At 53.3% G+C, this 25,754-nt stretch overlaps 1 protein-coding gene across 3 annotated transcripts in view; it reads right to left on the bottom strand.

Annotated features, from left to right (window-relative positions):
• The window catches only part of ITPK1 (inositol-tetrakisphosphate 1-kinase), a 181,870-nt gene that overhangs the window by 42,859 nt on the left and 113,257 nt on the right, over positions 1-25,754 (bottom strand). For all 3 annotated transcript variants that reach the window (XM_025391664.1, XM_025391663.1, XM_025391665.1), the window contains one exon: positions 11,182-11,299. In XM_025391664.1, coding sequence (XP_025247449.1) covers positions 11,182-11,299 — 118 coding nt within the window. The remainder of the gene's footprint in view (positions 1-11,181; positions 11,300-25,754) is intronic.

Genomic DNA, 25,754 nt, shown 5'->3' on the forward strand with positions numbered 1-25,754 from the left:
GAGCACCTGCCCCTGCGGACACCTTGATTTCAGCCTGTGACACCCTGGGCCAAGAGCTCAACCACACCATGTGGGCTTCTGACCCACCCACCTGAGAGATAATAAACAGGTACTGTCATAAGTCACTCAGTCTGTTGTCATCTGTCATGCAGCAATGGGAAAGTAACACATCCAGCTACTATCAGCTTTCAAGGGGGAAATGCAATTGTGATATTTGGAGTAACTGGGGGGAAGGAGGGGGCATTTCACCAGTGGCTACAGCCCCCTACCCTGCTCTCTGAAGGCATCTAAGAGACCCTACGGCCTTGCCACAGCTGCAACCTCCCTGCTAGCAGCTAGATCCTCACTTAGCTACCTGGTGACAGGCGAGCTGTGGACAGAAAACACTGGAGGACAGGAAGATAAGACAACAAATGCCACAGGTGCAACGTTACAGCCCAATACAGCAAGCCACAGGCAGGGGAAGAGCAGGTTTCCTCAAAACCACCTGACTCAGCTAGTGACTCATTTCATCTTATGTGACCAGAGAGCTGTTTGCAACCAGAATGTCCAAAGCCCAGGAAAAGAGGAGCCAGACACTGGCCCAGACAGAGACAGACATTTCAGCGCCCGATGTCTGAGTCTGGCGGCGGTAGCTGGAAACGTGGGTAGACTCTGTGGCAGCTGCTCCCACTGATTTACAGCCCCTTCCGGGCCCAGGCAGACGCTCACTGTCCCCGCTCAGCTCCAGCTCCTGCTCCCAAAACATGGCAGCCTTTTTACTTTCAAGACATTTTAAAAATGTTTGGAGGGCTCTTTCTGGTAGTACCTATTCTAAAAGCAAAGCATCTTAGCTTGACCGCAGAGCAAAGATGATGCTTACATTGATGACCCCATCCATAATTTTTAACAATGGGACAATTTTCTTCATACAAAAAGGGCTCTAAGTAATCAACAAGACCAACAACTCAACTGAAAAAAATGGGCAAACAACAGGCAAAGATTCGTTCATAGAAGACATGCAAATGGAGCCAGTGAATCCACGATGGGACACTCAATTGTGCCAATAATGACAAACACACATCAGACGAGCTGGGTACGGTTTCCCCAGGCAGACTGGCGCCATCAGGAGTGAAATTTGCTCAAACTTTTTGAAGGGCAATCCAGTGAGATCTGCCAAAGTGAGGAATGTTTATAATCTTTGGCTGAGAAATCCCACTTCTAGGGATTAATTATACAGAAATATGCAGGGAGCTGTTTACTGCAGCCCAGTTCGTTTTAAAAACAAAAATCCAAACAAGACTGGAATGACCTTATGGGTCCAATATAAATTAGGATTCATTCATTCATGTGTGGAAATATTATGCTGCCAGCAAAAGGGGCAGACCTGATCCCCCTCATCTTCATGGGCTAACATGGAAAGAAGCCAAGCAAGACACATGCTCAGGGGGGACAAAGAGCTGTATCAGGACGTGGGTAAAATGACCCTATTTCTAAAATGCACACATTGCACCAGAGCCTACTGTAATGAAAAAATAAAATTAAAAGTGCACATATACCTCTACATGTATGAATAAGAAGGGTCTAGAAGGATAAGTTCTAAACTGAACAGCGGCTGCCTCAGGGAAGTGAGGCTGGAGTTAAACAGATTCAAGAAGCACCAGCAATTAGGGCCCACACACTAATACAGGGAGCTCAAGAACAGACCTGTGCAGCGCCAGAAGCAAGGGCGGCCAGGAGGCACCCAGTCAGGGCATTCCTGAGTGTGTTGAGTGCAACAGTCTCTTAAGAGAAGCGCCAAAGACAAGAGGGGACTCTACAGTTGATTGGATGGAAAAGGCTAAATTCTGCAGAACTTCACTGATTCTATGGCATGTTTTCCATATTTTCCATCTCTGAAATTGAGATGTGTCTCATAATCGATATTTCACAACTTCCTTAGGATTTTTTCTTTTTTATAGAATATAAAGTATCAGTGCATCTTACAATCAGTGATGAAATTCAATACACTGCCCCTGGACTAAAGATTCATATTAACACATTACTAAGGCTCTGAGAAGTCCTGCAGCAAAGAAACATGTAATCCTGATTCTCCAACATATCTGACACTTTTCTCTTTTCCTTATTTTGCCTTTCCCTTTGTTCACACATGAGATTATGCTGACACTCCACAAGGTGCCACCTGGTGCCCTGTGGATGTCTGCAAAGCTGCAAGGGGATCTTGTCACTTTCCAGGGCAACTGGGGTGGTTGGGACACAGTTCTTACAATTCTGTATGATGACTGTTCGGTAAATACCACAGTAACAATGGCAAGACCCATCCATGGATGCTACAAGAGAAGGGCAAAGGTATGAGAGAGAGTCTGCAAAGAATCCTCTTAGAAGGTTCTTGCCAACTACAAAGGAAAAAACAGAAATGTAGAGTGGAGAAGCCTGGTGGACTTTAACCAAATAACTGCTGCTGAGCAGACAGAAGACATCGTTGTCCTCATGTGCCTCCTGATATGACACGCTAGGGAGGGACTGGCACTGCTGGGTGGTGTTCCTGCTGAAAATGTATGACCTTGACCTAGTCACGAAAACACCAGATAAACCCGAATTGAGGGACACTCCACAAAATAAACAGTCGAGGTTCTTCCAAAGTGTCAAGGTCAAAACCTGAGGCTCCATCCCAGACAGCAGGAGACCACAGAGAGCAACAGCAAGATTGGATCCTGGACCAGAAGATGGGTATTAGTGGGACAACTGGGGAAACCGGAATTCATTTAGGCCTTTCAATTACTGAATAGTTATCAATGTGGTCTTCCTGGTTTAGATAATCATGGTCAGACAGGATGTTAACACTGGAGGAAGCTGTGCAAAGGGTATATGGGAACTTTGTGTACTATCTTTGCAACTCTGTCAAAATTTCTTAAAAATTACACTAAACATACCTGTGCAATGTGAACTTTATTACAATAAATCTAGAATACATCATCTAGTAGCCAATAAAGAGATTTTTAAAAGCCCACTTGTGTTACATGATGGGTCACCCTGAAGACATTCTTGTCTGGGGAAATGAACCTAGGCTACAGATTTGCAAACATGGGGCTGGGCGTTTGGGCAGAATGGACAGAGGGGAGCAAATGCCTGGCAGGGTCTGGTCTCATGGGGGTCACTCCAGGCCTACCATCAGGGCGCCAGGGGCTGCTGCCTTTAGCACTAAATGCAAGTTCAGAAACACAGGACTCACAGGGTCACAGCACACAGGGTGTGGTCTGAAACTCACAATGCACTGTCCGCCCGGAGAGCTCCCACCGATTGAGGGATCCTTACAACAACCTGTGAGGAAGGTGCCCCAACATGATCTCCCTCCCCATTTTACAGACAGGAAAGCTGGGGCTCAATGCAGTTAAATAACTTGCCTAAATGCACACAGCTGGGTGTTCAGGAGAGGCTCTGAACCCAGGCAGTCTGACTTTAGATTCACTATGGCACTGCTTCTGAAAAGACCCCTGCAGAGATGTGGGTCCCATGGAGAGAGCACTGGACTGAGAGTCAGAAAGGTGCCGACTGGTCCTGAGTCAACCATGCAACCACTCGGGGCTTCTATTTTCATTGTTGAGGATGTGGAGAAGAGCAATTTTTGTAGGGTTTCGAGAACTCAAGATCTCTTTCAGCTGGAAAAACACTAAGTGAGCCATAAATTCATACTAAAGTGTAAATGGCTGCTACTGGATACTTTCTGATCAATCTGACCAACAAGGAGGTTTTGAGTACCCATGTGCCCTGCTTGTATTCCAGAGGAGCCAGGAGACTCAGTGTGAGGAGGGGGAAGAAGGTTCCTGGGAGTGGAGTCTGGAGGGAGTTAGTCAACACAGCCAGGGGAAAGGAATTTGGGGTGAGAGCCAGAGTCCCAAAGACAAACAGTCTGTTCACCAACTGGCCTAGGATCAGCGGCAGTGCCCTAGTAGAGTGCTCAGAGCCAGGTGATGTCACTGGGGGAGTACCTCCTAGAGGAGGGGTGCTTGTGGGTCGAGAGGAGACAGGCGTTTTCAGAGAGCTCTGCAGGAAGGCCTGGGGCAGGCCCACCTGGACCAATGGGGGTATCTCAGACAGAAGCCACTGAGCTGGATGGCGCTGGAGGGGCTGGTTCTGCGGGTGGAGGGGCCTTCTTGTTTTGCTGGAGAATGGGTCCCTGCCGTGGTCTTAAAGGCCCAGCAAGGTTAAGCTCTGAGTGAACAGACAGGAACATTCTTCCCTAGATGAAGGTGCCTCTCTCCTGCAGGGTGCCAGCCAGCCTCCATGAGAGCTCAGTTCACCCCTGTGAGTCTCTCTTGGGAGCCTCCAGACCAGTGCCCTGGGCCACAGCTGTGGAAATGAGGAGCTTGGCAGAGAACCCAGCATCTGTTTCATCTCTGCCAGGGCCCTCAGGAGGCCTGGACCTGACAACCTCTCCAGAAAAAGCTGATCCAGGCTCCAGGGCCACTGTCCTCCAGGCACAACCCCCAGCCCTGGTGGGACAAAGGGGTGAGGCTGCCAGAGGGAGAGTGGGGAGGCTCTCATTACTCTCCAGGGACCCCCCAACACCCTGCTGCAGCTAGGCCAGGGAAGAGATGGCACGGAAAGGGCCGCGAGTAGGCCTGTGGGCCTGATGTGGAGCTGGCTTTGGCTGTGGGGGCGCAGAAAAGGGGACGGGGTAGGGTGATCCTGGGGGCATGCTCCCTGAGGCCCTGTCCTGCCCTGAACATCTCCTGGCCTCTGCTGCCTCAACTGAGAGCCTGGCCAGCAGGACTGATGCTTCCAGGATTCTCGGGTCCCTGGGGGCTGACACAGCCTTGTCTTAGAATGTGAACGTGTGGATGGCTGCACAGGCGGCCCCTGGCTCCAGAGGACAGGAGCAGACCACACGGAAGGGTCAGCCAAGGGCAGGGAGATGGGAGGGATTCTGAGAATCAGCTGTAAAATAGATGTTTGTTGTAAAGGAACAGGGTGAGCTTTGGCATCAACATGGAGCTCAGCTTGAAGATGCACCAGCTCTGAAACCTCAACTAAGTTACCACAACCTCTCGAAGGTTCCACACCCCCATCTGTAAAGGGGGAACCCTGCAGCTGGGGGAAAGAGCAGCTTCGAGGACAGGAGGAGCCACCTTCGCAGGCCAGACCTGGTCCCACATGCTCTGGGGCACCATTTCCTTCTCACCCCACGACTCCCGGACTGGCGGAGGGCACTGGCCTCCACACGGCACGTGCCAGGAAGGAGGCTCATGTGGACTCAGACCAGGGCTGGCCTCAGTCCCAGCTGCCACCTCATGCTGGCGAGGCACCTACCCAGCCTGGTCCGCAGCTGGCACTCAGCTGCCCTGGGGCATGGGAGCCACAAGCACGATCCTGCTCTGCAGAGCCTCCCCTGCACCCAAAGGGCGGGTCTCAGCCTGGGTGGCGGCAATAGCCTATGTGAAAACAAAAACAGTAGTGCTTCCACACATCCCCTAAGTCCAGGAAAGGGAACTACAAGCCAAGCGCCTCCCCCGAGAGGCCCCTACCTCGCTGGCACCCTGTTCTCCCTCATTCCGGACCCCTCCATGGGGCATGCTGTCCCCTCACCTCAGCCCCGTGGTCTGGGCAGGCTGACATTGGGGGAGGCATGGGCAGGTACACACCGAGGGGTCGCTCTGCCCAATCTGGGGTGGGGCCACCACCTGAGATGCCCACTCAGCACGACCGAGGCACTGGCGACCCACTTCCCAGATGAGCGAACAACTCAGGGGAGAGTGACTGGCCCGGTCCCCCAAGGGGCTAAGATTGGAAGCCTCGTCAGCGACAAGGTCCTTCTTTCCTGCCATGATGTGTGGCTGCCCTCAAGTGTCATTTCTTGGACCCCAGAGGGCACCCCCAGGGACAATGGCCATGCCACCAGCACTAGGAGAGCCTGGGCAGAACTTGCCTGCAGGCACACAGCCCCAACCCTACCTATCTTCGCCTCGGTCCCTCTCTCATCAGCCACAGGGGAGCTGGGGGCGTGGGAGGGGTACACACAGGGGTGAGGGGCTGGGCTTGAGAACCACTGGCTAAGAACAGACCCACACTGTGTGGGTTCTGATCCCAAATCTGCCCCCAGTAGCTCTGTGACCTTATGTAACTTAAGCTCAAAGCCCCTCAGTATCCTCACCTCTAAATTGGAGGTGATAACAGAACCTTCCTCATAGGGTCATTAAGTGGATTAAATTAGCTACTATCTGTAAAGTATTTAACCCATCGCCTGGCACGCTAAGCACCTGCCTAAGCGCTGACAGACGCACAGCTCAGAGAGACCACACAATGCGGGGGGAGGGCGCAGGGGCAATGGGCAGGGTCTGAGGCCTTGACTCCAAGCCCCCACCCCACTGCAGCTCCCTGAGGGTTGACAGTCAGTTCCTGCCTCTGGGAGCAACTCCCCACCAATCACAAACACCTACCCCCAAGGCAGAAGCTTTTTGGGGAATTATTTCCGCAGGCTCTAAGGAATGTTACTTTCTCTTTGCTTGGTATCTACATTACTCAATTTCAATCCAGCTTTCAAATGGCCTCTAAAATGAGCCCTGATTAAATTCTCATAAAACCACAGGCAGAAGCATTCAATCTGTGGTATGCACCCCCGTCCCCAGGAGGCCTGGGATCCCAAACAGGCCATCTGTCACCCCCAGAGCAGATGTGTGAGAGCTTCTAAGAAAAGGAGAAGAGGAGAGACACCCATCACCCCAAAGCAGTCAGGGCTTTCAAGGACCTCTCCAGCCTGTTGCCCAATGGTCAGAGACCTGCTGTCCCTGCAGACAGGGACACAAACCCACGCCTTGCAATTACGGCCCAAGTGCCTTCTCACACATGGTGCCTTCTCAGCCAGTTCAGGAGCCAGCTGGCACCTTGCCCAGAATCGCTGAACCTAGGGTGGCACAGCCACGCCTTGGTCTCGGGGCTTCCATCTCTGGACCCTGGCCCTGGGTGGCAGAGTGGGCTGCTGATGGGAGAAAGAGCCTGCAAATTCAATGTTTGTCACTGCAGCCTCCTCCCTCCCTCCCCAAGGCCTGCACCAGGGAATGCTTAATTTCTAGGAAGAATTAAGTGCTTGGTTTGAATTGAATCCAAGCTCACTGCTGCCTGTGCCTCTGCCTAGGGGGTGTGGGTGTGGGGAGGAACGTGGGTGTAGGTATAGGCATGGCTGCCTCCCAGAAGCAGTCATCTATGAGGGAAAGTTGGAGCCCTGGCATGCTGGGGTGGGTCATTCTGCAAGCCAGGATGCTGGTTGCTACAGGGAGGAGACTGCTGCCGAGGTCACAGACTGAGGCCAAAGCCCCAGCCAGAGGAGAAATTCCAAGGTCAATCAGCCATGGGAAAGGTAGGTCCTCAGGCAGGGACCCATGTTTTGGAAGGTGACAACATGGAAGACTGCTAGTGCTCCCCTAAAACTCATTCTAGCCCTTCTTCCACGGTGATAAAACCTGAGTTCTAGCTGGGCATGTGGCTGCTCAGAACAAGGACTCAATTTCCCGACTTCCTTGCAGCTTAGGATGTGGCTAATTCTGGCCAGTGTTGGTCCTGTAGCTTCCAGAACCCCTCCTTAAAAGAGAACTAGGCCTTCTTCTCATTTGCTTCCTTTTTCTTAGTCGTCCTCTCCATCCCAATGTCTAGATCTTGGATATGAGGGCTGGAAATACAGCCATCACCCAGGACCAGATGGGCAGACTACAGAAGAATAAGGAGCTAGAAGGAGCCAGGGTCCCAGCCCCTGCACCCATGCTGGATGGCCTAACTCTGGGCTTTTACATCAGAGAGAAACGAAGTTCTGTCACATTTAAGCCACTGTTATTTTAGGTCTGCTGTTAAAGTAATTTGAATGCTAACTGATACTAAGTGGGTGGGTTTGAAGCTGCCAGAGCTGAGGCAGAGAAATGACCCTGCTTCCCCTCCAGGCTCTGAATGAGACAAGGATGAGCTCTGGAAATGTTGAACTGAGAAGGCAGTGACCTCACAAAGGCTGCCCGGAGACAGCGGGGTTGGGAGCTCCCAGCAGCAGGCCTCATCTGTCTCCTGGATGCAGAGCTGGGGTGGGAGAGGCCCTCCATGGCTGATGCTCTGCAGGGAGACAGATGGCCCACCTAAGCACAGACCCTTATCCAAGGGCTCTGCCTGCTATTCCTGGGAGAGCCTCCCTTTGTGCCATGGCCCAGCTGCCCAACCCCACCGAAAAGCAGGGGCTCTGGTCATCTCCCTCCCCCTGCTCATCAATGAGGATCCTAGCAGTCCTGAAGCGCCCACCCATCCCCCACCAGCTCTGTTTTCCCTGCAGCTGTCCAGATTCTCTGAAAACAGAGACAGCAGCCTTAGTGCCAGGGAGGGTGACAACCGGAGGAAGTCTCGCCAAGCCCCTTCTCCCAACACAAAAGCATGTCACTGGATTGCTGTGATTATCTGAGGGAACTTCAAGGGTAATTATGGCCATTTACAGTATGCCTGAAAGGGCTGAGTGCCTCCAGGAACAGCAGGGAGTGGAGGAGGGGGGCCCAGGGTGTGCTTCTCAGGAAGGCTCTCCGCCTCTGCAGCTTGTGGGGGCATGCAGCAGGGACCCACCCAGCAGTGCTGGTGAATGGACAGCCACTGGGAGTCAGGAAAGGGCTCCAGGAAGTCCCAGCCTCTGACCGCCCTCCTGGAAGAATACGAGCCCAGGCACGGGGTGCATGATAAGGAAAACCCAGGGTGCAACATTCATGGCCCACCCACCCTACACTTCCTGCTGATCTAGAACCAAGCGTGTGTTAGGGTTTGGTCAACAGCTCTCTCTCTGGACCTGTTGGGGACTGGGCCCTCCCCTGGAACACCCACAGCTCTCCCCCTTATGGGCAGCTCCTGAACTTTCTAATCTCCCAATGAACTAGGACACACCCTGCTTAAAATTCCTGACCTGATTCCTAACTGCCTCCACGAGAGGCCCAATTCCGAGCCAGGCAAGTAGGCAATGGAGGTACCTCCTGGGCCTGCCTCTCGGCGTGTGACTTCCTACGGTCCACCTCATCATCACTGGGTTCCTGCTCCCTGAACACAGTATACACGCTCATACCCTGGGCCCAGGCTCACTCCTGATCCCAAAGCCCTGGTCTTCTACTCCTAAAAATCTAGCATGTGAAGACTCAATTAGGATGCTGGGGTCCTGCCATCATGGTGGGAGCAGCTGGAGCAGTTGCTGTTCCCGGGTGACCCAACGGGCCAGTCCCATGCTAAGTGCTCTGCAGACATCAACCCTGGGTATGCTGACCCCGACCCCATGGCTGAACCAGGTATCACCCACATCTTCCAGAACACCAGCAGAACTCAAATGATTGATTTGACTGAGACCACGTGGCTAACAAGAGCCCAGACTGGGACCCACACACAGGCTGCCTCCCTCCAGAGCCTGTGCCTTTGGCTCCAAAAGGCCCTTCAGCAGCACTGTCTTGAATCCCATCCAAACGTGTCACTCTTCAAATGGACGTGTCCGGGACATGAGATGTGGCTGCTGGTCTGCCACCTTCTTCCACTCACTGGGCTTTCTCATGTTCTAATACAGCCTTCTGCTCTTCACACAGGCAGTGTCCAACAAGCATACCTTCTGGAAGGAGGCTGACTCCCTCTCCCAACATTTGACCAAACCTTCACCCATGGCAGACTGAGATGAAGGTGACCCCAGAAGGGAATGTACAGCTCTTTCTTCCCATCTGGGATTCTGGATGGCTCCAGGAAGACAGTGCAAAGGGAGGGGAAGTGCACAGCAGAGGCCAATCACTCCAGGCCCAGCAAATAAAGGTTGCTGGCGTGTGCTAAGAAAGCCTGCGCACAGGGGGCACCAGGACAAAACCCCCATTCTCTGCGCCCACCAATGTGTCAGGCATTCAGGGAAAGAAGCCTCAGGAGCCCTTCCAGGACAGCCAGATCCAGCAGCCAGCTCTTCTGCAGGGCACATTCCTTCGAGAGGGAACCAAGGACTCACCCATTCTCCAGGCCAGGGTCCTCAGTGGTACCCATTTCAGGTTCTTCTAGATCCAGGGCCCTCTGGCCATCAAGCTCAGGAGTAGGGGCCAGGGAGCCTGAGTCAGAGAGACCTGGCTGGATGCTAGCCCAGCCACCTGAATGCTGTGTGACGTGGCACGTCTGCTAACCTCTCAGAGCCTCTGGGATTCATCTGTAAAATGGGAAGGCTTATCATGCCCACTTCTAAGTGTACCAAAAGGGAGAATACAAGGAGAGGGCCTAACCCAAAGGCAGGAACACAGCACATACCCAATAAATGGTGGTCTCAGACTCCCATGCAGATGGTCTGCCTCTGGAGCTGTGAGCCAAAAGGTACCCACTGGTCCCACCAGTCACCATCACAGGAAATTATGCCCAAGGCCAAGTCACCATCCAGGTCAGCGTTCATAGCAGCCAGGTTAGGCCTCAATCATGGTCTGTAGGGCAGGGAGCAGGGGCTGCCTCCTTGACCCCAGGATAAATCCTCACAAAGCCTGAGGGTCCAGGCCAAGCACTTTTCCTTAAAATTAAACAAGAGCTCTCAGTAGGGCACACTTGGACCAAGCAGTGAACTAGAAGGTTACTGTTAACAGGAGTCTCTCCACAAAGTCTTTCTCACATAAACCCCCTGAGAATGCAGCCTTGAGTTCTCTGGCTCTGCCTGCCCCAGGGGTGGGGAGGGGTTGGGGTGAGTCCTCAGGGACAGGAGTCTGCAGTTGGCAGGGGAGGTGCTGCAGTGAAGAGGGAGGCCCCTGCCCTCCAGAACAGAGTGGACCCGTGAGGTCCAGCAGCCACATTACATCTCCATGTGTTTGATTTAAGGCCTTCAGTTTTTGTTTGTGTCCTCTGCCCAGTTACATAACTCCACTCGCCTGCCTGCCGCTGTGCTGTCTGCACACACTCCTGCTCTCCAGCCACTGTGTTACCGGGACACTTCAATGTCACCCATGGGTTCAACATAACAAAACAAAACCCTCAGAACCCCTTTCCGCAAGAGCACCCTGAGGCTTTCATTTCCTCACTGCTGGTCACAGGAGAACGCAAGGACCTCCCCAGAATGACTGCCCCATGGAATTCAAATGCCTCCTGCCCCAAAGTGCTTAAAAAGACAAGACCCCTCTCTCTCCACACCTCAGGCCGTGGCCACTTTGTGACCACAAAGATGGCCGCCTGCCACGGATGCGGTGCCACACATGTCCCTACCTTCCATGTAGGCCTCAATCTTCCGGATGAGCTCGTAGGACTTGGAGCGGTCGAGCAGGGTTCTGATGGCAGGCAGCGGGTCCAGGACGATGGTCTCAGGGTGGGCATCGATGTACTCCTGAAAGGGAAGCAGGCTGCTCTGGTTAGAGCGGGGGAAGGGCCAGGTAGCATTTCACCCCTCGTGCCCTCTGCACATCCATCCTGTCCTGCCCTCCAGCCCTGACTTTGGTGGAGGGTGGTGCATTCCAGCACTGGGGCATTGCGAGCAGTCACCCTGAGATCTGAGAGAGAGGCCTGACCAGGCCAAACTAGAAATAGAGCGCCACGCGGAAGACAGCGAGGAAACCTCAACCAGGCTCAGGGCAGGCCGCCTGACTCCGGACAAAACCTCACCCGGAAGCAGATCCACTCCAGGCGCTGGCTCCTCTGGGAGTGGCGGCCCCGTGCCCACACTGATAGGGACTCTGAGGCAGGGCCGGGGGAGTGGGATGAGGCCAGGAGTCATCAGACCATCTGTGGGAAGGTGTGGCGGAGAGAAACATGCCACAGGGTGGGCACCGGCCACCCAGCACTCCTCAAGTACTGCACCTCCATACCTGCTAGCTTTGGGGTAGGCACGAAGGAAATGCAAGAGAAACTGTGACAAAAACCAGTCTCTAAGGAACTTACTATCTTCTTAGGGGAATAACCCTTACATGCGGGGAAGACACTGTTGTCCAAAACAGAACTCAATAAAATAACAGGCAGAATCCCACACCACCCTGGTGGGCCAGACCAACCCGAGCTGACATAGCAAAGGAGCCCACCCTTGTTCTCAACCTCCATGATTCTAAGGACAAAACTGGAATGCTGGCGTGACGAGAGGGGGGTCTCGGGGAAAAAGCTGGCCTAAAGAAGGCCTCAACCAGCTGCTGCGGGTTGAATTGTGTCCCCCAAATATACGCTCAAGTCCTAACCCTTCAGCACTTGTGAATGTGGCCTTATTGATAAGGAAACAGGGTCTTTGTGGATGGAATGGAGTTAGGACGAGGTCATGCCGCATGTGGGTGGGCCCCAATCCCCTGGCTGGATTTCTTAAGAGAGAAATCTGAACACAGACACAGGCAGGAGGCCGTGTGGAGACAGACAACTGCAGTGACGCACCTACAAGCCGAGGAGGGCGGAGGGTGCCCACCCCCACCAGGAGCCCGGAGAGGGGCAGGGAAGCTTCGCCCTCGGGGCCTCTGGAGGGAGCCACTGCTGACGCCCTGACTGGAGCTGTTGGCCCCCAGGGCTGGGAGATTCCCGTAGTGTTAGGCCTCCCAGTTTGTGATACTTGGTTACGACAGTCCAAGGAAACGGACACACCAGCGTGATTCCTCCGCCCAGCCCCTGCCCTCCATTCACCATTCCGCAGCCTGTCAGTGAGGCCTGCACAGCCGGGGAAACGCACCCCAGTGCTGCCGTCCTAGTGAATCTTATGGACAGAAGGAAACCGCCATTTGGAATTACTTTTCTTCAGTGAACTTATTTTGGTCCTAGTGACCACTTGTTAAGCCAAAAGCCACTTTTAACACAAAAACCAGAGACTCATATTCCCACTTCTGCTCTGAAATCGGTCTCTCCTTGGATTTCGCGGCAGAGTGTCTGGCCCTGGGCTCCTTTCTGTCTTTCGGTCTGAAGGTTTAAAGACTTCAGCGGCGGCTGGCGTAACCTAGGGGAGGCCTCGCGTTCCAGTCCTCACGCCTGTGACTGTCCTCACCCCTTAGCCATCCTCTCCCTGTACACAAGTGCGAGGACCTAGATGCGGGGCAGGAGCGTCACAGCTCCCTCCGGCCGTCAGCAAGCCACTTGGCCACCAACCTGCTGCCTGTAGACAGTGGACCAGGCACTGATGCGGGAGAGCCCACGTCTGCCGCCCACACAGAGCGTGGGGACTAGCCGAAGAGTCTCCTTAAGGAAGGTTTTATGCAGAGCTGCCCTGGGGCCAAGCAGCCACGCCCAGTGCCTCTCACCTGACACTCTCAGCCTCACCCAAGTGCCTGCAGCTGATCCCTCATCTCACTTGGGGGCTCTCCATGGGCAACTACCCCTCTCGGCACCATTCCATCATCAGAGTCTGTCCTTTTAAACGCAGTCCATGCTTCCACGAGAGCAGGTCACTCATGAGGCCCTCCCCGCCGAGACTCACACATATGTATGAAATCATATTCACAGCACAACATTAATAGCTGGGTGCAGTGGCACAAGTCCGTGGTCCCAGGTACTTGGGAGGCTGAGGTGGGAGGATCACTCAGGCCCAGGAGACTGAGGCTGCAGCAATGTACAATGATGCCACTGCACTCCAGCCTGAGCAACAGAGTGAGACCCTGTCTCCAAAAAAAAGAAAGAAAAAGAAATGTCAATATTAAAAGGTTATCCACTCAAGAGACTTCACATCACTGACAGTGCTCTGGGCATTATGTGGGGTGCAGCAGATACTTGGATGATCAAAAGCCTTCTCTGCTTCACCCCACCAGATCTATAGTCCTGGCCAACAAGTTCATGTCCTCGGTTATGAGCTAAAGGCAGTTGGCTGTCCTCATTCCCCTACCCTAAACACACCAGGAAGAAGCCTGGTGTAGTGGGAAGGCTATGTGACCAGGAGTCAAGAAACCCAGGTGCCTGGTGTCATCACCTCTCAGAGTCACCGTTGGCAAGTCACCTGGCTTCTCAGCATCTCAGTCTCCACATCTGTGACATGAAGAGTACTGCAGATGCCCTTAGGGTCTCTGTAAAGATGGCCTCTAGTTCTAAGGGTGTAAACAGACTGAGTAAATGAAGAGTGTATTTGTAAAGGTAAACCTGAAGGCTACACAGGAGAGCTGTTCTAGAACAGGACGGACCACTAGCTAGAGGCATTTCAGGTAACGGGAGGGCCACCCACGCATTTGCTGCCTTCCTTCCAAAAGGGGGCCAACAGCCGAGCACGTGGATGGGACGAGCCAATTCTCCCTCGGCAACTGAGGCTGCTTAGAACACAGACATGCTCCTTCCTCCCCCTCAAAGTCCCAAGAACAGTCTCCGCTCAGTTCTGAATAAATGAGGGCGATTCTGATTCCATGTTTATGCGTTAGGACAGTGACCTTTAAAGAGAGAACTCAGATTCATTAAGACATGAAGTTAAGCCAAACTCATGAGGAAAGAGGCTGCATGAAACCAAAGGGGAAAACATCTGACAAGCAGGCGCCAACAAGCTTTTGACCGGGCATGAAAGCATCGGCATTAACAGAAGAATTCCTCCTAAACACGATCTCTTCTAGGATGGGGACAGAGAGGACAAAGAGTTTTCCCAGTCGCCTCGCTATCCACAAGTGGACTTCGTGCCAAGCTTTCCAGCTTACTTATTATACTGAGGGCCTCGTGCATTTTTCACAGGTCTCTTAGAATTACCAATCTGCTGGGCGGGTGAGCACCCTGTACCACTTTATCACCACTCAGAGGAAAAAAGGCACAGCCATCTCCACGGCAAATGGTAAGCACATGTTCCCTCGCAGGGCCTGCTGGCTAAAGGACACCAAGAGCGCGATCCTGGAGCCAACAAGGGCAGCCTGGCTCTAGGCAGACATTCAGCCCCCACCAGGATGAGGGCTGGAACACACCTGGGGCAGAGCATCATGGTGCCCGCCCACAGCACAAGCTCCCTCAGGCTTTTTAGAGGCCCCAAGCCCATGGAATGATGCCAACAGGGACAACCGGCCCTTTGCTAAGCTGTCACTGAGAATCTGAGCAGAATGAGATGAACGTCAGAGATACTCTTTCCTCCTCCATCCTCACAGACAGGAAATGAGCAGGGGGTGAGACACAGGGATTTGCTCCTTCTAATGGAAAATGCTGTCAGAGTCCTGAGTTCAGATTCTGCCTCTGACGCTGACTCGTCCTGGGCAAGGTCCACTCTGAATAAAGCCTACCCGAGGTAGCTGCTGTGGGCATCATGGAGATCACGGATGCAAAAGGAGTTTGTAGACACAAAAATGAAAGGATTCTCATTACCCTGCAACACCTGGGCTCCTAGGGCCAAACCCGACACAAGGTCTCGGCTCACCCTGCCTTGCCCTGGGCAGCTGACCCCAGGGAAGCCAGCCATGCCCATGGAAGGGGGCTGTGGTTCTGGCCCATGCCCACCCTCCTGTTGATGCCGGGGTGTAACGCAACCTCCCACCTCCAACCCCACTCCAGGCAGTGACTTTCCAGGGCATTCATTTTTCAGAGATGCAACTCGAAAAGGACTTACAGATTAAATAGGAATCTGGGATGTGTTTCAAAACAATCTGGGTTGAGGGCAGGGACAGAAGTAGGTGAGGGACGGATGAAATGAGAGTGGCTGCAGCTGCTGACGCATGAGGCTGGGAGGTGGTACCTGGGAGCACGTTGCGGCATTCTCTCTTCTCAAATATTTTTAATTTCCCATAACACAAAGTCTGGGGGGAAATGGGAGGCAGGTAACCAGATCTTCCCCTTCTACCCTGCACCCCTAGGTGTGCCAGAAATGGATTCAAACACCAACACTATCTTTCAAGAAGAAACAAGAGCCAGCTACCCAGATGGGAAACACAACGAGAGATTAAGTATAGTAAGGATAATAATAATAAATAAAAATGATCATAATCAGTAATCATTTAAAAATAAAGGCAGTGGCCACTTACCTGGGACTTGCTATATGCACACTGCTGGACAAAAGGGTTTTCAAAAGCACTGCTTCTTTCAATATAAAAACCCTATTGGGTAAAGGCCCAAACTATAAAACTTTTAGAAGAAAACACAGTCATAAATCTTCGTGACCTTGGATTAAACAACAGTTTCTTAAATGTGACCCCAAAAGTGCAAGACAGAAAAAGAAACAGATGAAGTGGACATCATGGAAACTGGAAACCTCTGTGAGTTCCGGCCCCCATCTGCCCTAGGCCTGTGCTCTGAGGAGAGGCTGTGCGTGGCCCGCCTGCCAGAGGCCCAGGGGCCGGACTGACCCCCTAAGCCAGCAGGGACGGCCACACGCAAAGCAAGTCCTGACAGGTCTTGTAGCACCTTCCCATATTTGGGGGTCCCCCAGAGCACAGTGAGGGTGGCAGGGCTTCTCCCCATTTTTCTCAGGACCCTGAGACTCTGAGAGGTTTTGGTCAGAGACAAAGTCCCGGGCTCTGCCCTGCCCATCCTAACAGCTTGCTCCTTCCTTCACTCAGGACCCAGGGGCTGAAATTCTGCCCACTGGGCTGCATGGCCTGAGCGCTGAGCAGGCACAGGGTAACCTCCATGGCAGGGCTGGGAAGGTCCTGCTCCACACGTTGCTTAGGAAATCTCTCCTCCAGTGGGTAGGGAGGCTGGAAGGGAAGAAAAGGCCCCACACAGAGCCCGGAAACCCCTCCTCCTTGCTGGGCCTCAGCTCCCTTCTCTGTAGAGTAAGTGTTGATGGCATGAAGGGGCTGCATGCCAGGGAGCTGGAGGCCGCCAGGCCCGGTTAACTGGGCCTTCCTCATTGTGAGCCTGGGCCTCACCTGTAAATGGAGATCGTACTTCTTCCTACCTCACAGGATTTTTATTAAAAACAGCCTGATTGAGATATCATTCACACACTATGCAATTTACCCCAAATCAAGGGTTTTTGGAATATCAACAGGGTTGTGCAAACGATCAGCTCAATTTTAGAACGTTTTCATCCTGTCAGAAGGAAATCCCATTCCCTTTCACTCTCAGTCCCAAGTCCCAGCCTCTGGCAACCACACGTCTACTTTCTATCTGGGTAGATCTGCCTATTCTGGACATTTCCTTTAGGCGAAGCCATGAGACATGTGGTCCTTCGTGACTGGCTCCTTTTGCTCACACGGTGTTTTAAAATGCATGCTTGTGTGCGGCAGTACTTCGGTCTGCTTCACGGCGTGGGTGTAGCATCTTTTGTTTGTCCGTTCATCACTGGATGGAATTTGGGTTGTTTCCACTTTTTGGCTATTAGGAACAACGCCGCTGTGAACATACGTGTATAAATTTTTGTGTGAACATACGTTTTCACTTCTCTTGGGTGTATACATTGAAATGAAAATACAAAAGACCCCAAGGTTTGGCTCCTCAGGCATGGATGTTTTAAATCATGATCATAACGATCCACCACAGTATACAAGTGTGGCACTTTTCTGGTTCAACACAGGCAGTTACACAAAATATTGCATTTGATTCTCAGAGCAGCGCCATGGTTTACAGAGCAAACGCCTCTGTTTTTATTCCCATTTTATAAATAAAGAAACCAAGTCTCTGAGAGGCAGTGTTGACTGGCTCAAGGTCAAACACAACCAGCTAGGGGGCTTTGCCAGGATTCAAAATCAGCCGTTCCCATGTCAAACCCCAGACCACTGCAGTGCACCTGGTCACCTACAGAAACACGGGCTCTGTGACTGAACCGCTGTGAATCCCCAGAAAGGCTAGGGAGCACCTGAAAGCTGAGCACTAGTGAACTCGACATATCACAGTGGCTCGCGGTGGCTCGCGCCTGTAATCCCAGCACTTTGGGAGGCTGAGGCAGGTGGATCACCTGAGGTTCAGGAGTTTGAAACCAGCCTGGCCAACACAGGAAAGCCCCCTACAAAAATACAAAAATTGCCGGGCGTGGTGGTGCACGCCTGTAATCCCAGCTACTCAGGAGGCTGAGGCAGGAGAATCACTTACTTGAACATGGGAGGTTGCAGTGAGCCAAGATCGCACCACTCCACTCCAGCCTGAACGATAAAATGAGACTCCATCTAATAATAATAATAATAAAAGGCTGGGCACGGTGGCTCATGCCTGTAATCCCACCACTTTGGGAGGCTGACGCGGGAGTATCACAAGGTCAGGAGTTCAAAACCAGCCAGTTCAAGACCAGCCTGGTCAACACGGTGAAACCCCATCTCTACTAGAAATACAAAAATTAGCCAGGCATGGTGGTGGGTGCCTGTAATCCCAGCTACTCAGGAGGCTAAGGCTGGAGAATCGCTTGAACCTGGGAGGCAGAGGTTGCATGAGATGAGATTGTGCCACTGCACTCCAGCCTGGGTGACAGAGCAAGAATCTGTCTCAGGAAACAAACAAACAAACAAAACAACGGCAAGCACAGGCCTGAACGCCAGCGTGGGCCTGCCTGGAGTTCGCTTCTTGGGACTCCAGCTTTCCATGTGGAATAGATCAAGCATTAGAGGGGGCACAATTCCGTCACCTCCCCCATGGCCACAGCAGCATCGCTGGGGATGACAACAGCCTCCCATACTGAACCCAACAGGATTCTCGAATCCTGACCACCTCCTGGCTCCAGAGGGAGCTATGTGTCGGCACCAAGGCAAATCCAGCGTGCCACGCCCAGAGGAAACTTCCCGGCCGACCTGAGGATCCACTGCATCAGGGCCTGTGTGTTCAGTTAACACTCGGCCACCCCATTAACACCAGTGATTCTCCCCTTGACAGAAGAACTGAAATTACTTCCTTATGGCTGTTAAAAGTACTCCTAGGGGCTTTCATGGGAAAGGAAGTGATCCTGGGCTCACTTAGCACAATCTCACTCCCCTGACTCCTCCTGAGAGCACAGCCAGGCCCAGCTGAGGGCCACAAGGCCTGGCCTTTCCACCAGCTCCTCCGTACCCAGCGCCAAGTGAAACCCTGGAAGTCTCTGGTTCCTGAAGCCTTGGCATCTTGACGGGGGTCCTGCCAAGATTCCAGGGTGAGTCATAAACATGCTCACCAAGCACAGGTCACAGACCTATACACCTTGCAGGAATGGACACATTTCCCCTCAAAACAACCCTATGTAGATCCCGTTAGCAGCTCCATTTGACAATCAAAGAAACTAGGTCCGGCCAGGTGCAGTGGCTCACGACTCTAATTCCAGTACTCTGTGAGGCCAAGGCAAGTGGACTGCTTGAGTCTGAGAGTTCAAGACCAGCCTGGGCAATATAGCGAGACCCTGTATCTACAAAAAATTAAAAATTAGCCAGGTGTGGTGGTGTGCACCTACTCAGGAGGCTGAGGTGGGAGAATCATTTGAGTCGGGAAGTTCGGGGCTCCAGTGAGCTGTAATCACGTCATTGCACTCAGCCTGGGTATTACAGTGAGACCCTGTCTCAAAATAAAAGAAAAAGAAAAAAGAAAACAAAGTAGGGCTCAGAGCACCTAGCGGGTGGCCAGGGCTCTCCCTGCCAGCAGTGGCCAAGACGGGGTCCGAACCCAGGGCCTCTGGCTCCACAGCCCTCCAGTCAAAGACCCAAGGCATGGAAGGCCTGGTGAAATGAAAAGCATCTCAACTCTAACTAGGGCCAGGGTTGCTCAGCAGCATTTCAGGAGAAAGGGAAGCCTTTCTCACGTTCACTACCCAAGGCGAGGCCGCCAGCCTGACAGTCCAGGGAGGCCGGGCGTGCTCCATCTGGGGTCAGCACGAGGTAGAGCATCCAAGAAAAAATAGTAGGTCTAGTTTGCAATTTCCTTTCCCAGATGGAAAGGCACAGAAGGTCAGAACTAGCAAAACCCAGATGGACCCTTCGTCCACCCCCCATCTTTTCGGAAAGGGAAAAGGAAGTGGCAGTGAGGCCAGGGTTGCAAGGGAGCGTGGCAGAGCTGAGATTGCAGCTCCATCTCCACTGTTCCTCCCAACCCACGGTCCTCACTGGTTGCTTGTTCTCTCAAAGCCACAGCTGGACCAGAGCTCTGCATCTCTTCCCAGCCCTGAAGCAAGACGGATGTAAGCAAATGGAAGACACACACCCCTTAGGACAGTAAATACGTGACATAACTGAAGGCCACAGTCCACAGGACCTCTGTGAGGAGGGTCCGTGTGGCACAGAGGGAAAAGCGTGTCAGGGCCAGCACTGCACTTATGTACAGGAGGGCTCCCAGGGCAGCTGCTGAATGAAGGAGTGGCCCCTGCAGGGGGAGGACTAACAGATACAACAGTGTCAAGAGCAGTTGTACTTTTGAAGGCAGAAAGTGTGGTTCCGCAGAAAGCAAAGCCTCTCCATGGGAGGTCAGGTCACATGCGGATAGGGGCGGGGGCAGGGGCAGGCAGGCTAAGCAATGCTTTCTGGGAAGGACAAGTAATGAACTCTCTTGGCAGACCACTGCAACCGTGAAACTAACCCCTGCTGATTAACTTGTCATCAACCAAGGCCAGCCAAACATCCCCCAGGCAAAGCCTTCCTGGCACCTCCCAGAACACCTGCCTGTTGATTACAGCTTACAGAAAACCACATGCCACAGACAGTCCTGGGAAATCCACACTAGGCCTGGGTGCAACAGAATGTGCCAGGCGGCCAGGCTGGCAGGGGGTCGGAGTTGGAGATGCATGCAGGTAAACCTTGGAGGTGGGCTCTCAAGAGTCAAAAGAAGGTTGCAGCAGCATCCACTGTGCGCTGCGACAGGACCATCAAGCCTAGTTACCCAAGATGCCATTCACAAAGCCTACCACTGGATTGTGCAGTGTGCAACCTACGTAACAGTCCCTGACAGTCAGCCAAGGCTTCTGCCTGCCCGTCACTGTCAGATAATCTTTTTCACAGCCCAGCTGCACCTGGCTAACTTAACCCCAACACATGGGTCCTAGGGCACTGTGCCAGTTGAAACAAATGCAGAGTCAAGAAACTTGGGTTACAAGTCCGAGAACTGCCATTCACTTTATGTGTGTTTCTGAAAGTCACTTAAGTTATCTGTAGCTCAGTTTCCCATCTGTAAGATGCGTGGGCTAGAATAACTCAATTATAACATCCTTTCTGCCTCTTAAGTTCTAGATTATTTGATTCTGTGATGTGAGGAACAAACCAAAAACAGAGCTGTTAGCTCCCTGAATGGAGCCAGATGCCCCCCAGGCCCGGAGACATTCAAACAGAGGAGCCAGGGAATGCTGTCCTCAGAGCACACCCACGGCAGGGTCACTGCACGCACCCCAGTCGCCTGCAAGCCAGCGAGATCCATGCCCGCCACAGGTGAGGGAGGGAGGCCAGCAGGAGGCACACCCTGATGGGCCGTGGACAGCTGCGCGTTGGCGACAGGCACCAACCACCAGCCCAGGCAAAGCTGTCCTCTGAGGCTGCGGTTCCCTGCGGTCTCTGTTTCTCCTGGATTCAGTCCTAGTGTGTGAGGGCATTTCCTCACTCCTTCTTTCCTAACTTTTCTGAAACGGCCCCTTGGGAGAGCTGAGCTCTCCCATCAGCAGACACTTGGGTCTTAAGCAACCCTCATTTGTATTCCAGAGAAATCTCCCATGTCTGAGCACTCAGCCTGAGGCCTCCCAGACAGTACAAGAGCAGAAAGAGTGGCAGCGTCTGAGAAGCACATGTGTGAGAATCAGTGCGTGTGAGAGCTTGTGAGTGCGTGTGTGTGTGCGCGCGTGTGTGGTGACGGATGTCACCTATTCACTATCGAGCAATCGCATTCTCCCCACCCTCCCAGAGGCTACTAAGTGGCGGTCATGTGGCTGAGCAAAGGAGAGGCGTGGGACTGACCAGCAAAAAAGGAGCAGGGAGTGTGGGTGTGGGGGGCACAGGGCTGAGGCTGGTGATATAAACCACAAAGGGCCACCGGCATGGGCCGGAGCAGAAAGGGCACTCCAAGCAGAGGGGACAGCAAAAGCAGAGGTCTGGGGTGGGGGAGCCCAGCACATTCGCAGGCCTGCTGGAGGCCTGGCAGGACTGGGGCAGACGGCAGTCTCAACATGAAAAGTGAGGACAAGGTAGAGAGCAGGAGACGGGTCAGCTGAGGAAACTGACCAGCTGGTCAGTTTGGACCTGACCCTAAAGCAACAGGGTCCTGAGCTGGGAAGTGACAAGGACAGCTATGGGTTATGGAGTGACCAGTCCAGCAGCCTGCAAGGCCACAGGATGGAGCTGGGGATGGATGCGGTCTTGTTGGTGTGTCAGATGTAGTGCTGGCCTTAGGGGTATGTGTGCTGGACCTCGCTGTTCAGGAAGAACTGATGGGCTGCCTTCATCTTTTATACAGTGATTTCTGTGATTTGGTAGAGCTGGCAAAAGGAAAACTCTGATGCAATCTGCCTCTAGGCCTATTAGCTCCTGCGAGCCAATATTTAAATCCCTGAGCTCAGGCTGGGGTGGTCAGACATGGAGTGCAGAAGAGAAAAGTGAGCGTGAGAACACAGCACCAGACAGAGGCAAGATGGCCCAGACTCAGGGTCTGGCCAAGCCAAGTGAGGCAGCATGACACCACCCTTCCCAAGGCCTGGAGCTCCCCGCGGCAAAACCAACAGGCAAGAGGAGGAGACTGCCAGGATCCTGGCACCCTCCAACACTCTGTGACTCCATGCCAAGGTAAACTGATTAGAGACGCTTCCTAAGGTGGTGGAAAAGGGACCAGTCCTTAGTTGGTGGCAGTGTAACTGGCTTCTGCAAAGAGAAACCGGACAACAGCCAAAACTCAGAATGCACAAACTCAGCATCCCGATTCCTAGGTGTTTATCCTACAGAATTTCTCACCTGTGTACGCAAAAATACATGTACTAGGCTATTCACTACAGCATGTTTCTAAAACATGATCAGAAATGCCCTAGGTGTACACCGGTAGAGAGCTGGTTTGGTAAAGGAGAGGAAGGCCGTTTAACATGCAGCCGTTAGAATGAGGCTGCCTGCAAAAGACTAAGATGAGATCACTTCCAGGGCATACCGTATAGCCCCATTGTACAGGGGCTGTGTAGCGAGGAAGACTGTCTGTGTTCAGTCCCACAGAACCCCCTGGAAAGGCTCCAGGCCACTGGAACCGATGGCTGCCCCCCAAGACGGGAAGTGGCTGGCTGGGCAGCAGAGGGACTCTGTTCACAAACTTGTTCCAAATGCACGTGCCAGCTCGTTCAGGACTGCTGAGAGCCCAGCAGTGGTGCACAGGGCAAGCCACACTTAGGATCCATCAGACTCACAGTCCATGTGCAAGCTGGTCAAACTCAGTGTCCCAAGCCCAACAAGGGGTGGGGGAAACGCTAGAGCCCTGGGAAGGGCTGGGGAAGCTTCCCTGAAGCAGACACCAACAACCCATCCCCTCCCTGGTGAACAGAATGAATATCGAATAAGGGATTCAAAGCAACCAGGCTCCAGGCTCCAGGCTCCAGGGTCAATGAACTGTACGTGATTCTCCATTCCAGACTGGGGGAAGACATTAAAAGGGGCTGTGTGGGGTGGAGCAGGGCAGGGGCCTGAGCACCCAAACGGGGCACCCTGAATGTGATTCCGCATGCAGACCCCACTGTGTCTCCTGTGGCCTGCAGGTCACAGGCACTCCCATCCTGAAGGTGGGTGCCACCCACAATGGTCACTTCAGGTCATCCTCCCACGGGGCTACTGAGGCATTACAGTGTCATGCACCTCACTTAGCCGCCTGGCACGTGGTGTGAGCCATGGCTGGGAGAAACCGCAGGCTCTCTAGGGGAGAAACGTTGTTCAAGAGCCAGCAGAAAGACCCATGCAAAACAATGATTTTCAGGCCAAAACATAACCCTGACCGCTACAGAGGAGAGGGCTGGAAGGAAACAGAACACTATTATTTGGAGACAGCAAACGCCCCCTTTTTCCAGGCCCGCCACTGAAAACAATACCTCCCCTCTCTCCCCAGATTTCACACCAAACTTTTATGAGCTTTCTCCACCTTCTGTCAGCGGGAGGCAGGCAAGGTGCCCAGCCAGAGCTATTTCCCTGACAAATGTTACATGCTCTCTGTCACAGCACCATCGCACTAGTCAGGTCCTCTAGGCGACCAGGGAAGGGAAGGATCCCACAGGATGAAGGGACAGCTGGGATTTCCACACAGATGGAGCTAGAAGGGGTCGGTCACCTAGCCTGCTGTCACAGCTACCAGCTGAACAAGAGGAGGACAAGAAAGGGGCTGCCTGCCCAAGGTCACACGGAGCTGGGTTCCACCAACCTCAGCAGCAGCCCAACACCCCCTAAGCGCCTGTCTGAACCCTACACGCATTCCCACACACCCGCTCAGGTGGGCCTGGGCAGCGGCCCCTCCCCTGTGTACAGTAACACACAGGAGAGCAGCTTCCCTACATCAAGGCCAAAGGTGACATGCCTGCTGGAGCCCCACCCACCTCAACCTGGCCCACAGTCGCCTGGCTGAGTCTGACTTTCAGTTCCCAGAACAAGCCAATGCCTCCTGGCAGCCCGTGGACTCCCATGCCTTGTCCATGTGATGCATTGCTGGGTTTGCAAACATGACTCACAGCCAGCAGGGCTTACAAACTAGTGTCTGCAGGGAGAGAACAGTCATCCAGAATCAGGGCACAGTTTGCGGCGGTGCTGCTGACCTAGGCCAACTGGGTCACTGAGGCCAGAGGACCCCTGGGCTCCTCACCTCTGCATCCAGCCACCCCAGTCTTCTAGTTTCTGGTGCAGGCTCCAGGTGCACAAGAAGAGAGACAGCTCCTGCTGCCAGGGGTGACCTGGCTACGACATCTACCCTGTGGATGACACTGGCCTCGGTTCCACATGTCAGCCATCCTCTTCAGTGGCTGTGGGCATGCGCAGAAGTGGGAGTCGTCCTGCTGCCCTGGGAGCTCCTCCTTGACCTCTGACTACTGCAATGGGCGGGGCTCCTTCCTCCTCAGAGAGCTTGGGGACTAGAAAATGTCACATTGTCTGTGGCTCAACTTGGGGCCATCAAAGAGGGGAGCTGGCATGATATTTCGAGTCCTCAAAGAGCTACCCAGCACTCCCAGGGGGCCACCAGGCCCAGACTCAGTCTGGCTCCTGCCAGCTCCCAGCCCACTGCAGACAGCCCTTGCCACCATGCTCCAGCTGCGCCTGGCTACTGTGGGTCCTTGCGGCTCCATTCTATCTCACTGCAGGGCCTGGCCAGGTGCTGCCCCCTTGCCTGCTCCCCTCCTGACTGTCCTGCCCTTTAGGCCTCAGCTCAATGTCAGCTCCTCAGAGGATCAGTAACAAGCACCTCTCTGTTCTCCCAGGCCTCGGTGTGTTTTTTCCTAGTAATCGCCATCACTGGGGCTGTGTTACCTTGTCCTCTATTTACCTAGGTTTTGTTGTCATGATCCAATGCACTCACACTCGGATACAGCTCCAGCAGGGCAGGGGCTGTGTCCACCAGGTCTTATTGATTGTTGCATCTGTAATGTCTTTTAGGAACTCTGGCAGACAGTAAGTTCTCAACTAAGACTTGCTGAATGAACATCATTGTTATCGATAAATGATCTCACAGATCAGTGGAGAGATAAATGGGTGAGGGCCAGGGCCAGACCAAGGGCTGGCTGCCAGGAGGCGTGGGAGGCCTGGGGCAGGGACCTACAGGGAGGGGCTCAAAGGATATCCTCATGCCTCACTCTGTCCATCCCAGAAGGCCAAGGTCAGCAGAGGCCCAGCGCATGGTTTACCCAGTCGGTTGTACTCTTGGCTGGTGAGGTGGCAATGGGATTTATTACATGAAAACAAAGGCAGCCACAGTGGGCTTCATCCCGGGCACACAGCCTGTACAGGCAGCACAGAAACACAATGGGAAGTCATGCCACCCACACAAACCAGGAGGAAACAGAAAACAGGGTGTCCTTTCTGCCGCAGGTATTCATATTACTGAAGAAAAGAAGCCACAAG

The sequence above is a fragment of the Theropithecus gelada genome, chromosome 7b (assembly GCF_003255815.1).
Source record: "Theropithecus gelada isolate Dixy chromosome 7b, Tgel_1.0, whole genome shotgun sequence".
NCBI lineage: Eukaryota > Metazoa > Chordata > Mammalia > Primates > Cercopithecidae > Theropithecus > Theropithecus gelada.